At 31.7% G+C, this 13,634-nt stretch overlaps 1 protein-coding gene across 1 annotated transcript; it reads left to right on the top strand.

Moving 5' to 3' along the window:
* The first annotated feature begins 453 nt into the window (after positions 1–453).
* On the top strand, positions 454–6,299 carry LOC143610961 (triacylglycerol lipase OBL1-like). The gene is made up of 5 exons (XM_077085298.1): positions 454–996; positions 1,224–1,417; positions 2,441–2,474; positions 2,559–3,190; positions 5,969–6,299. Exons 1-5 carry the CDS (start codon positions 705–707, stop codon positions 6,287–6,289), a joined length of 1,473 nt encoding a protein of 490 aa, XP_076941413.1. The 5' UTR covers positions 454–704; the 3' UTR covers positions 6,290–6,299.
* The last annotated feature ends 7,335 nt before the right edge of the window (positions 6,300–13,634 follow it).

Below are 13,634 nucleotides of genomic sequence, written 5' to 3'. Positions count from 1 at the left end.
ATAGAAGCGTCACAAAAGACAACAAAATCGTCGTTGCCAAATTTATTCCATAGTTGGAAAGTTGAATTAGATCTCTGTCGACCAATGAACCTCATGTATCTTGAAATCCAAATTTATTTCTTTTTTAACGATGAAATTATGTTATTTGGTGAATTTGAACTGAAAAACTCATAACCCCTTAATAATGTTTAAAAATTTTGTTTTTCTCAGTTGACTGCCAACCTCATTGGCCCATATATATATATATATATATATATATATATATATATATATATATATGTATATATATATATATATATTTGATTACTTAATAGTTTTATGTTTATCGATTAATTAGTTAATAATTCATAGAACCCACAAACATTCTAAAGTTTTATGGTGCTTATTGTGAATTTAACCTAAGAATTACATCAGAAAGAAAAGGAATAAACAAAAAAACCTTAATGAGCTAATCAGCTAAACATGGAAAAGTCCTAAGGATATGGTAACCATTCGTGAAGAGATAATCATAAAATAATATGGAAATCCGCCCAGTTAAACTTTAGGAAGCATGTTCATCTTTTGCAGAGAATAATTATCCAATGAGTAAGCTAATCTTTATTCTCTCACACCATTTATAAAATGCTACGCAAGAACACATATATATGCAATCATACTCGTCTACATCTAAGAACAAGTTTTTTTTCTAGAGAAACAAATTCAACATGGGCGATGAATATATGCGGTTGGATCTCAACGAGGTGGGAGTTTGGGAATTATGTCTTCTTCTACTAGACGAAAAAATCGGAGCAAGAAAATTCATAAACTCCCATGATGATGAGGGCTTACGTGGAACATTCACTCATAGATTCTTGATCTTCATCTCCATTGTCTTCATTAGGGGTCTCAAGTTAATTTCCAGACCGTTGGAATGTTTGGGGCGTTTCATCGAGTCTTTCCTGAATCTCTGGACGCACTATGCTAGCTTCTGCATGCTCGTCATGAATACAATACAAGGTTTTTTTTTAACTTAATAATTGTTCATTTTAATGCCATATGTATTGTTTACATGATACGTACACGCTTTTTTTTTAACTTGAATAATTGTTCATTTTAATGCTGTGTCGTCTGCATGTATACTGTTTTTCATGCATGATCAAAATATAAAATACATAACGAATCATTCATAAATCCTATTCGGTAACCATGAAAAGTATATTTTTTAAATGGGTAACATTTTCCAGGGAAGAGCGTGGAACTATGTAGAGAATCGCCAAATTTCTTGTCAGCCATCGGCTTAACAGACACAAGAGTGGAGCTGGATGATGAAATACATCGTGAAGATCCACGTTACATTAGCGCGCTTGCGATCATGGCTGCTAAAACTGCATACGAGAACGAAGCTCGTGTAAAGAAAATAGTCGAGGATCATTGGAAGGTGCTATCAATTATAAGTTTAATACAATAAAATACTAATATTTATAAGTCATCATATGGCATCTTGAGTCGACTGATAAATTTGATAAAATGGCCTTTACGCAAAAATTTTTTTATTTAATTTTAATCCTAGCGAAAGTGATCATTTCTCGTGCAGATTGTGTCAAATTCATACCTTTTGAATGGATTAAGGTCAAGATGAATTAAGTCAATACATCTTGACTCAAGTAAAGGTTAAAATAAAAAGGATTTCAACAACCATTTAAAAAAATTAAAAAAAATAATAACTCAAAATATAAATAAAAAACAATAAAGGTAAAACAACAAAAATGTTATCCCTGTCGTCCTCGTTCGAACATGAGTTAAGTTTTTTTTCTTTGTGAACGACTACGACGGGGGAAACATTTTTGTTGTTTTACTTTTTCTTCTGTTTGTTTATGTTCGGTTTAGATAAATTATGATTACGGATTTTGTTTTGAAAGAAAATAGGATATGCCTTGTTTTAGTCCATTCTAATATATAAAAAACTCATTGTAACCATAAACAAAAGTTATTATCATTTTCCTAACTTATCTTGACCTCTTTAAAAAATGTTTTAATACATCCTGATCTATTTCAGTTGTAAAAATTATCTATATCGAACCTTATGGAATTTTTTTGCCAGCTCTACTACACCGACACCTACGATTCGTATATAAAAACCAAGTATAAAAGATAAAAGTAGTTGCTTGTATTCGCTCAATTGTTACAAAAAGTATACAAAAGTTGATTTTTTTTTATTTTATATATTACAAGACATACGAGTCGTATAGACATATGCTACTATATGTATCGTATAGGCACGAGTCATGTAGCAGCCCACTGTTATGTGAATAGTACGGTCTAATGTCCATATATCACGAGCCTTTTAAAAGAGATAAGTTTAGTAAACTCATTGCTTAAAATGGTTGTGTTGATCATTTTCTCTTTTATCTTTCTTCTAGTCACTTATATACAACTATATTAATAAACATTGTTTATGCAGATGGAGTTTGTAGGATTTTACAACTGTTCGGATGGTAAGAAACAACCAACCCCTATAATGTTATTAGTTCACTTGTATTAAGCATCTACACTTCTTGATTCCACAACTTATTTTGTAGCGTTCGACACAAAATCAGCGACCACAAAGGAACACCCCACGCAAGCGTTTATATTTATTGATAAAACTGGAGATCATGATTTAATCTGCGTCTCATTTCGAGGAACATCTCCCTTTAGCGCAGATGATTGGTGCACAGATCTTGATTTCTCATGGTTCCTTCTTCACGGCATAGGTAAAGTCCACATGGGCTTCATGAAAGCGTTAGGCTTACAAAAAAACGTCTCATGGCCTAAAGAACTTGAGGAATATGAAGAATATGATGATAAAATTTTTGCTTATTACAAAATCAGGCAAGTTCTTAGAGAAAAACTAGACGAAAACAAGAACACCCGGTTTATTGTAACTGGCCATAGTTTAGGTGGTGCACTAGCGGTCTTGTTTCCCGTGATATTAAGGTTCCATAAAGAGTTCGAGTTGCTAGAGAGACTTGCAGGTGTGTATACATTTGGACAACCGAGGGTTGGAGATGGTGAGTTCTGTAAATCCATGGAATCTCTGTTGGGTGTAGAGCGATACTTTCGGTTAATTTACTCGAATGACATTGTGCCGAGAATACCATTTGATGATTCTGATTTTATGTTCAAACACTTTGGCTATTGTTACTACTTCAACAGCTTCTACAAAGGGCAGGTAATTAATCTATTTTTTTAGCACGTGATTTAGAAATCAGTTTATCTTTAGATGTTTTTTTTATAGATAGTTCGTTATCACTACAAATGAACTCTTGCAAGTTTTGACAATATTTTTTTAAGTTCCTTGATGTAACAAACTAACTCAGTTAATTAGCTTCGGTGACAAAGGAACTCCATAGAGTTTTCGACCAAACTTAATTCTTATTTTAAAATTTATCATTAAACTCTATGGGGGTATACTTGCCACCTACGCGAACTTGCTGAATTGGCATACAAGGGTAGCGATTGGTAAGAACTACAACAATGCCTAGAAATATTTTGATGAATCCTAAAACACCTATCCTTAAAAATTCTTTATGTAACCTTAACGTTTCACTTCAGCATAAGGGATTGTTCCTGTACAATATACTAATGACCGCATAAGATATTATATATTATTAATTAGTTATATAGAAAAATAAAATGATAAGGCTATGTGTAGTGGAGAGCTACAAAATGGGGAGACTTGTGTCATGTGACGCCCAATCAACAAAAAGTTAGTTTTTGTTTAAGGTTGTAATGGTGTTGTACCCCTATATATATATATGGGATTAGGTTCATTTAAGAAGTGTTTCTTATTGCGAGAAGTGCGAGAAATGAGTCTGACCAATCATATTTTTTCTTTTATTTTGTCATTTATTTAATAACAAGGGTGCTATAGTAAAATGTGCATCTTTTCACATTTAGTATGTCATAATGTATGGAGAAGTTACAATTAATTATTATTTTTATTTTTTAAATATAGCCAAATCAACTTATATTAAATTCTTCTTTTTTTTATCAAAATCAATTTTGTTGATTTATCAATATTATTTTTTCCCTCGTAATTTGAATTTCATACATTTATTCAGATAATAGTTCTTATATTCAATAGCGTTGATAAATATAAATTACACAGTACATAAATGAACATACACATGAATTAAATTACACATACACAATTCGAAATATCACCTACATACTACATATACGAGCCTATACGTACATAAATGAACCTATACACAATAAAAATTATACATACACCACTGGAATACCACCTGCACAGTAATATATGAACCTACACAGTTTATAAATGAACTTACACACGATAAAATTTATACATACACCATTGAAAATACCACATACACAGTAATATATGAACCTACACAGTTCATAAATGAACCTACACACGATAAAATTTATACATAAACCATTGGAAATACCACATACACAGTAATATATGAACCTATACATTTCATAAATGAACCTACACACGATAAAAAAAATACACATATACAATTCAAATACTAGATACACAATACATATATGAACCTACAAAATAAATTATTTTTTTTTAATTTTCTTATTATACTTCATATAATAAATAGCAAATCATGTTAATAGCCCACAATTGTAAAATTTTCACATACGCATTCGTGATTCTATCTTCACAATATGAATGTGTTTATAATACATAAATTTGTGTAGGCAATATATAATATTTAACGCATTTGAATAAATATGATTGAAGATATTATAGTATTTTATTAAAATTATATTTGTTTAACATTACTTTGATTAATAACATCAATTAAAAAATAACAATTAAAAAAATTTAAAGGTAACTTTCAATTAGATAGTAATAATAACAAATTAATGTTATTAATGACTTAAGTTTCACTTTGAAAAGTCAAAAAAACAAATACTAAACTACCCTTTTTAATTAAAATATTAGTATATTAATATCTTCATAATTACAAGTTTGCCATAACTTTTCTAACCCATTGATTAAGTATAATCAATGGTCCAGATTGATTTCTCGCACTTCTCGCTGTAACTTGACTTCTCGCAAGATCCATCCCCTATATATATATATATATATATATATATATATATATATATATATATATATATATATATATATATATATATATATATATATATATATATATAGGATCAGGATCATGAGAGAACTTTTTTGAATTTGAGAACTATGAGAACCATTTTGGACCACAAAAAACCCAAAAATAAAAAAAATCATAAAATAAAAAAAAACACAAAAATCAAAAAAGTAAAAAAACCAAAATTCTTATTCTATCATCCCGGTTTCATAAAAAAAACTTGGTTTAGCCAAATTATATAAACATATGTATAATATATACATATATGTACATTTACATGTTTTTTTGTACACGTGTGTATAATTTAAGATAAATGATATTGTACATATGTTTATATTACGTAACTAAAGATTATATAAAATTATACATATGTGTATAACACAACGTTTTTTTATTTTATTTTTATTTTTTTTTTAATGAAACCGGAATGAAATATAAGAATTTTGGTTTTTTTACTTTTTTAAAAATTTTTATTATTTTTTGTTTTATGATTTTTTAAATATTTTGTTAAAGGTGTTTTTAATGGTTTAAAATGGTTCTTAAAGTTCTCAATTTGCAAAGGGTTCTCTTAAGATCCTTACCTATATATATTATATATATATGTGTGTGTATCACTCACTTACAAACTATTATAATAAAAAAAACAAAGATGGTAGGCTGCCAAAACTAGCCGCCCACCCCCTAATCGCCCCTTTTGTAGCCCCGAGGGGGGGGGGGGGGTCTGCGCCCGTTGTCGCCCATGTGACCCTCTATTACTCGTCCACTGCATATAGCTTTACAAAGAGACAACATCAAATCATATAATTTAAGTATGTGCAAGATAATTACAATAAACTTTTTGGAATGGTGTTTTGAAGGTGATGAAGGAAGTACCGAACAAGAATTACTTCCGGCCTTTATACCGGCCTGTATTGATCGAGCTGATGTACTTGAATGCCCTTTTCGAAGTGGTAAGAAGTGGTGCATTGACATATGCTTTCGGGAGGAAGTACAAAGAAGGGAGACTTCTTTTGGGGGTTCGATTATTTGGACTAATACTTCCTGGTGTATCGGCTCATTGTCCTCAAGATTATGTTAATCTCACTAGACTGTGCTCTCCTGACACTTTCAATACGTTTCAAGAAGATTATTATTCCAAGCAAAGACAACTTCTTAATGGAATAGAATATGATGATTAGAATTACTAATAAATGGTGTTGAAATAAATGGTGCTACTCGGCCTACTTACTATCATATCATCTGTAGCATTACAAAGATACACTTGATTTAAGTTACTTATATTATGCAATGCATCGATTTAAGTTGCTTATGTCAATTAATTTATCCATGAAACTTTTATATTTATTTTACCGTGACTCATGCGTACACTCATCTACTTCTTAATATTAAACTACATCAAAAGAATGATCTAGCCCAATACCAAAATTTGAACCATGACATTCTCTCCAAATGGCTGGTACCTATATTAACAAACAGAGACATGTAGGGCTGTTCACGAGTCGAGCCGAACCGAGCGAAGGGTTGCTCGTTGCTTGGCTCGTTTACAACCGAACCAAACCGAGCGGCTGAAATTCGAACCGAGCGAAAACCAAAACGAGCCAGAATCGAATCGAACATTTTTCGATCGAACATCGAGCGATTTTGAGCATTATTTATTTTCTTTTTCACTTTAAAAAATTCAATAAGAAACAAATTTGAATGTTGTAAATAATATATTTAATAAATAAACTAGTAGTTTTTAGACAAACATGTAATATATTGTAAATTTTTATTATAAATAAGTTTAGAGTGAGATATAATGATCATGCAAACAAACTTTTAGTATTCTAAAAACTTGAATCGAACAAATAAAACTATAAAATTGATGGAATATGAAAATTTTGAAGGGGTAAGAATAATTGTAAGCTTATATTTATGTGTTTTGTCTATATATTTATATATTTGTTTATATATAATTATATATAAACTAAATTAAAAATATTCGAGCCGAGCCGAACCGAGCAGACCCTTGCTCGTTGCTTGGCTCGTTTACAAACCGAACCGAGCAGAGCGGCTCGTTTTCAATCGAGCGAAAAAACGAGCGAGCATTTTCCGAGTAATTTTCGAGCGAGCGGCGAGCGAGCGAGTTAGAACGTCGAGCGGTTTGGACGGCCCTAGAGACATGGAATATTTACATTGTTTGTATGTGATGGGCAATTTGGTCTTTAATCAGAATTTTAGCTAAAATCTGATTTTAGCGCTAGATTTTTGTTTAACAACAAATTTTAATTCCACCTAAAATTCCATTAACCTTGCATTTGCAAGAATTTTAGCGCTAGATGATGACCAAGATCGAATTAAGATGATTTTGATATATAAGTTTGAGTGATTTTTATAAAGAACCAAGTAACCCCCAACCCCCCCCCCCCCCCCCCTTTAAAAAAAAGTAGAGGCCGGATAAGTCTTGGTGGAAATGAAAGCAACCGACACGTGAGGGGCACGCTGATAGAGTTAAATATGTTGTTGGACAATATTAGTTGAGGTGGATGTGATTGTAATGAGAATGAAAATTCCAGGACTTTAAAGATAAATTTTAACTATTGAACTTAATTAAATATTTTGTTCAAACCATATGGACGAGAACCACGATGTACATTTATTAGTAATATTTTTTCAAATAATTTAGTTTACCATCCACTATGAGTTACATAACATACAATATTGGTACGTAAGTTGTATTTTGGTAACCACGTAAAAACATAGTGTTGATTATTGTTTTAGTGTACCGAAAAAGTCAATTGTTCTACTTAATAAATGTTATTAGAAACATGTTTGGTTGTAAGTTTAAGATTTAGCATTAATTTTTCATAATCTTTAATTTCTAGAATTTGAGTTTCTTTAAACTTCGTACGATTATGAGATAGCAAGGATACAGTCTAAAGTTGAATTGTGGGATTCCTGATTTGAAATGACAAAGAAACACATGCATTGTATCTTGCATTTGACAACCATCACCTTGAATATGTTATATACACTAGGGTCGTCTTTAATTATTTGAATGCCAAGATGATTGTTAAAAAATGGGTCTTATATAATTTATTTTTGAGAATTAGCATTTGCCTCCCTGGGTAATATCGTCGAGAGATGGATTGCCCACTGAAAAAGAATTTGTGAAGGTTGTGCCATTACATTTCTCGGGCTGGTTTTTTTTGGCTCCTTTCCGTCAGTTGACTAACCCAAAAAGATTGAAATGACCATTTTACCCCTAAGCCTATAAATAATTTTAAAACTTATCTTTCAAATCGTGTAGAGGATGGGGTTCAAACCCCCGACCTTTGGTTTAACAATAAACAAAACCTACCATTTGAACTGATATGATGTTTGTTATACCTATACAATATGAAATATATATTCATCACTTCATTAAAGGCTTCCTCATCATCATCATCATCATCTCCCTATCTTCATCATCTCTATATACCAAAGTATACAACACCAAACTCCAATAACAAACACAGTTCCATTCTCCCATGCATACTATTACAGTATTACACAATTCAACACTTTAAAACACACAATTCTCGCATCCTGAGACAACCTTAATTTCAACCCAGGAAGATGATGTTGATGCTGCTGATAATTATTATGATATACCAGGGTACTTCAAACCCTTGAAACCATAACAACTTCGAACCAATTACCGACCAATTCTTAGGTACCCCAACTGGGATCGGAGCTCCGGCGGGTAGGGCACCGACGGTCGCCATGGCAGACGCTGGAACGGTGTTGGAGCAGGCACTGGCGAAGTTAGTGAGGGCCCGGAAGGGCCCGGGCTCCCCTATTTTTTAGCGTAATAGTGTAAATTTACCTATTTTTCATCTGAAATTTGTTATACGTAATGTTAATTAAGTCATTTTCGACCGAAAATTTAGGCCTGGACCCCCTTTTTTTGCGCGGTAGTGTAACTCTATCCGTTTTTCATCCGAAAATTATTATACGTAGTGTAAATTAAGTCGTTTTCGATCGAAAATCTAAACCTGGACCTCCTTTTTTGCGCGGTAGTGTAAATTTACCCGTTTTTCACCCGAAATTTGTTATACTTAATGTAAATTAAGCCGTTTTCGGCAGTAAATTTGAGCCCGACCCCCGGCTTATAATTTTTTTAAATACATTTTGAGTCCATCCCCCCTCGGTGTCTTAGTCCAAGCTTCGCCACTGGAGCAGGTGGCGGCGATGATTGAGGGTTCGAAGATGAACTGTGCCGGAGCCGCCATGGCAGACGCCGGAGCCGGTGGCGGCAAACACGGCGGCCGCGACCGTCGACTTTGGTGTGGCGGTCTTTGACTGGGAGTTTGTGGGTTTCCGGCGGCGGCAGAGAACAGGAAGAAGAGCAGAAGGAGGGTTTGTTTTTGCATAATGGAATTGGATAATGTCTCTGTGAAATTTAAAGGGGTTTGGGGGTTTAGGATTAGTTCGAAGGTGAATTGGCTGGGATTGTTAACATGTTTGTTGAAGGTAATTTAGGGTTTTTCTAAAGCTGCAGATGAATGAATGAATCAATGTAATCAAAATATTTATATCATTAATGAAATCATATCTATCTTTTTATAAAATTAACTAGTTATCGAACTTTTATTAGACGCGATTTTTCAAATAATAAAAATAAATCTAGTCCGTTATTTGAAATAAAGAAACAAAACTAAAGGTAAAAAATGAATATATAATACAAACAATAAAACATATAGAATATAAATTTTACATATTTGAGAAAATCTATTTATAACCCGATTACAACCCAAGTGCCAGAATGGTTTTGACTCAAGACTCATAAATAGCTAGGATGAACAAGATGAAAGATTAGGAATTATGAGGGAAAATTATGTTAGAAATGAATATAAGCATAAAACCTGAGCTTTACGTTTTCTTTTATTAGTATAGTATGATTTATATACATTTTTAGTGTAGTATTTGAATGTGTTAAAATTAAATAAACAATATTTATAGGTCTTAGATGATTAAAAAAGAAATTATGAACAAACAATTTTATTATCACATATTCATTCAACCTTCATTTATCTATGTAGTGTTCATCCGTCTCTTTTGAAAAATTTGAATATAATAGCGTGTTTTACTCATGCTAATTTTATATATGATATTGTTTTTTATGTCATTCATAAAGAAAAATCTAATTATCATTTGTTAGAATTCATTATTCTATCAAAAAAATATAATTAAAACTTATAAAATTATCAAGTGCATCTTTTTCATAGTTACGAAGAAATTGCGTTATAATATAATTTGAACTTATAAAACCATTTAATTTGATATATACAGATTATTTTTTAAGTTTAAATATTTAATTTATATAGCTTAAATGTAATTCTTTTAATTATCTCATGTATCACACGAGCTCAAAAGCTAATTATATATATATAGGTATTGGATCAAAACCTTGGTAAATCCAAGCGTTTCCGGTCCCATGCGTTGCGGCGGCGAGTCAGTAAAACCCGAGCGTTGCCGGTTTCGAGCATTGTGACGATGTGTCGACATGAACTTGGGTGATTTCGGTTAGGTTTATTACAGTACCGACAATAACTAAAACAAAAAGGTTGGTAAAACTCAGACATTAGGAAAACTCGAGCGTTTCCGGTCACGGGCATTACAGAGGTGAGTTGACTCCCAGGTTTTGTGGTGAGTTTTCCTAACGTCAGAGTTTTACCAACCTTTTTGTTTTAGTTCTGGTCGGTACTGTAACAAACCTAAGCAAAATCACCCGAATTCATGTCGACACATCGTCGCAATGCTCGAAACCGACAGCGCTCGGGTTGTACCGACTCACCGCCGCAACGCCTGGGATCGGAAATGCTTGGATTTACCAACACCCGGCTTTTACGACTGGATGAACGTAGTTTTGAATATTATAATTTTTTATATATGTTAATTTGACGAAATTAGTTTTTGGGTTTCAACGATTGTGTTTTACCAACGTTATTTATAAGGTAACGAATGTAATCAATATGTTCGAATTTGCGTCGTCTTGTCGTCGTAACGCTCGGTTTTTACCTGCCAGGGTCTCGTCGACTCTCCGCTGCAACGTTCGAGTTTTACCAACGTTTGGGTTTCCAGAACGAGTAAACATTGTTTAAAAATGTTAATTTTTTCTATAATACGTTATATGAGTATCACTACTTATTTTGGATTTTTTATTTTTAATTTGTTAATTTGACTAATATGTTTTTTGAGGTTTAATTCCGATACAATAACGAACATAGCCAATACTAACCGAATTCTCAATGACTCGCTGCTATAACGCCCAATTTTACTAATTGAATTGTCAATGCAACGCGTGCAGGAAAATCGGTCTTGAATCGTTACGACCTTTATAATATGATGTTTTTTTTATTATAACTTATACGAGCGTTGTTACCATCTCCTGCATTGACGGATTATTTTTTTAACTTAGTGTCGATATTTAACGAACTTTATCCATACGTTGCCGTAATTCGATAGATACATAAACTGATCCAAACGCCCCGGCGCAATACGTCAGGTAAATAACTAGTTTATTTCATAAACATTGTTTTCTATTAATTGTTTTTTTAAACGTTTTGGTATTAAATAATTTTGTTTTACAAAAAATATTATTAGATTAATTATTTTATTTTATAACTAACACTTTTAATTAATTTTTTTCTTTTACATGTGAGTAAAGCTGTTAACTATTTTGTTTTAAAATACGTTTTATTAACTGTTTTTATTTTAGAACTAATATTTTATATTATTTTAATTATAAATATAACAACTTATATTACTTATTTTTAATTTATACAAAATATATTTATACTAATTATTTTTGTTTACAAAAAGTGTTGATTTTCTAAAATGCTTTTAATGGGTCTATATCGCTCAACCCATTGATCTAACACACCAAAATTGAAATCTACCTCTCCAAAATTGTAGGATACGTTTCTTCATATTGAAACAACTTCTTTATATTGAATTCTATCACACCAAAACACACGGGTCACATTGTGATTTATCAATTGGTAACTCTACAACGTACATGCTACATTGTTACTTTATCCGTTTAAAAGTCGCACAATTATGCTTTTGACATTGTTTGATGGTTTGGTGGTAGGGGGCGGGATCAAGCCAACCATGATACGGACATAAATCACATGATACAAGAAAGCGACCACAAAAGAAGATTGCTTGTGAAAGGTCCCAATTGAATAAGAAAATTGGCATTAATGGGGGCTGTTGTTTGTTTTGCAATAAATTCAAAGTTCAAAGTGGACGAGTGATCCACAACTCTCACTATCAACAGATATCATCTTCCCATGCGTTGACAGATCGATCACTCTAGACCCAATCCCAGTGCCATGGCAGTATCTAGCAACCCCACAAAGCCAGCGTCCTTTACTATTTGAATTTGGATACATACACTAGGGGCCCCCACCCCCCCATAACCTAGGTCAATAAAATGATATAAAGTATCACTCTCCAAAACAAATACGTACAACCCACCTATACACACAGAAAAAAAGAAAAATAGATGTGTCACGTAAGAACTACTCCCTCCGTCCCATTATAAGTGTCATATTTTGATTTTTCAAGTTTTTTTTGTAACTTTGACCATAAATATTTTTGTTCGTGTCATATAATACTTGATGAAAATTATATCAATATAAAAATACATTAAAACCCAATCCATTCATATAGTTTACATCAAGTATTATATAACACAAAAAAAAATATTACCGGTCAAAGTTAAACAAAAAAGACTTGAAAAATCAAACCAGGACACTTATAATGGGACGGAGGGAGTAATAAAGTAACACCAATTAAATATTCATAATCATGTAACAAACTATATAATGACATAACATATATATTTTCGTGCATACACGCATGGTTGTAAAAATCGTGTCTATGCGTCGATTAATAATCGATTATTCATTAGTCGGTACCTCACTGGTTAGTTACCGACTGGTTGCTATTTTGTGAAAATCGGTTAACATTTGAATTTTTATACATAACGTGGTATATGCATGTAAATTTGAAAAATTACATATAAGTTTCAATTGAATTTATCTTTATTAATCCCGATTAATCGTTAGTCTCTACCTCACTTCACGACTACGTCCAACAAGTTATACAAAACTGCTTACATGTATGTATGATCACGTATATATAGGCATAAAATGCCCGTGTATAATTGTGCGCCAATTTATATAAGCATATGTCAGGTATACAATCATGTAAAGATAAAATAAAAATAAAAAAAAATAATAAAAAACTGACAATATTATTGTATTCATATAAAAAATAATAAAATTGTCAATTTGATGGTGTAATCTTTTTTAAAAAATTAATAAGATATTAAAAAGTTATCGATTTTCACTTTCTTTTTCTTTCTTATATTGTTTGTATTTTATATCTTATAATTAATCAACTTATTTATTTTATAATAATGTTTTTTGCATATTCCTTTATACCTTTTTTTAGTTTCTATAATACCATTTTAAAGTAATTTCAATACCT

The sequence above is a fragment of the Bidens hawaiensis genome, unplaced genomic scaffold (assembly GCF_021521415.1).
Source record: "Bidens hawaiensis isolate Kalapana, Puna unplaced genomic scaffold, B.hawaiensis_p1.1 tig00028758_1, whole genome shotgun sequence".
Taxonomy (NCBI): Eukaryota; Viridiplantae; Streptophyta; class Magnoliopsida; order Asterales; family Asteraceae; genus Bidens; species Bidens hawaiensis.
This window is presented reverse-complemented; position numbering and strand designations above follow the sequence as displayed.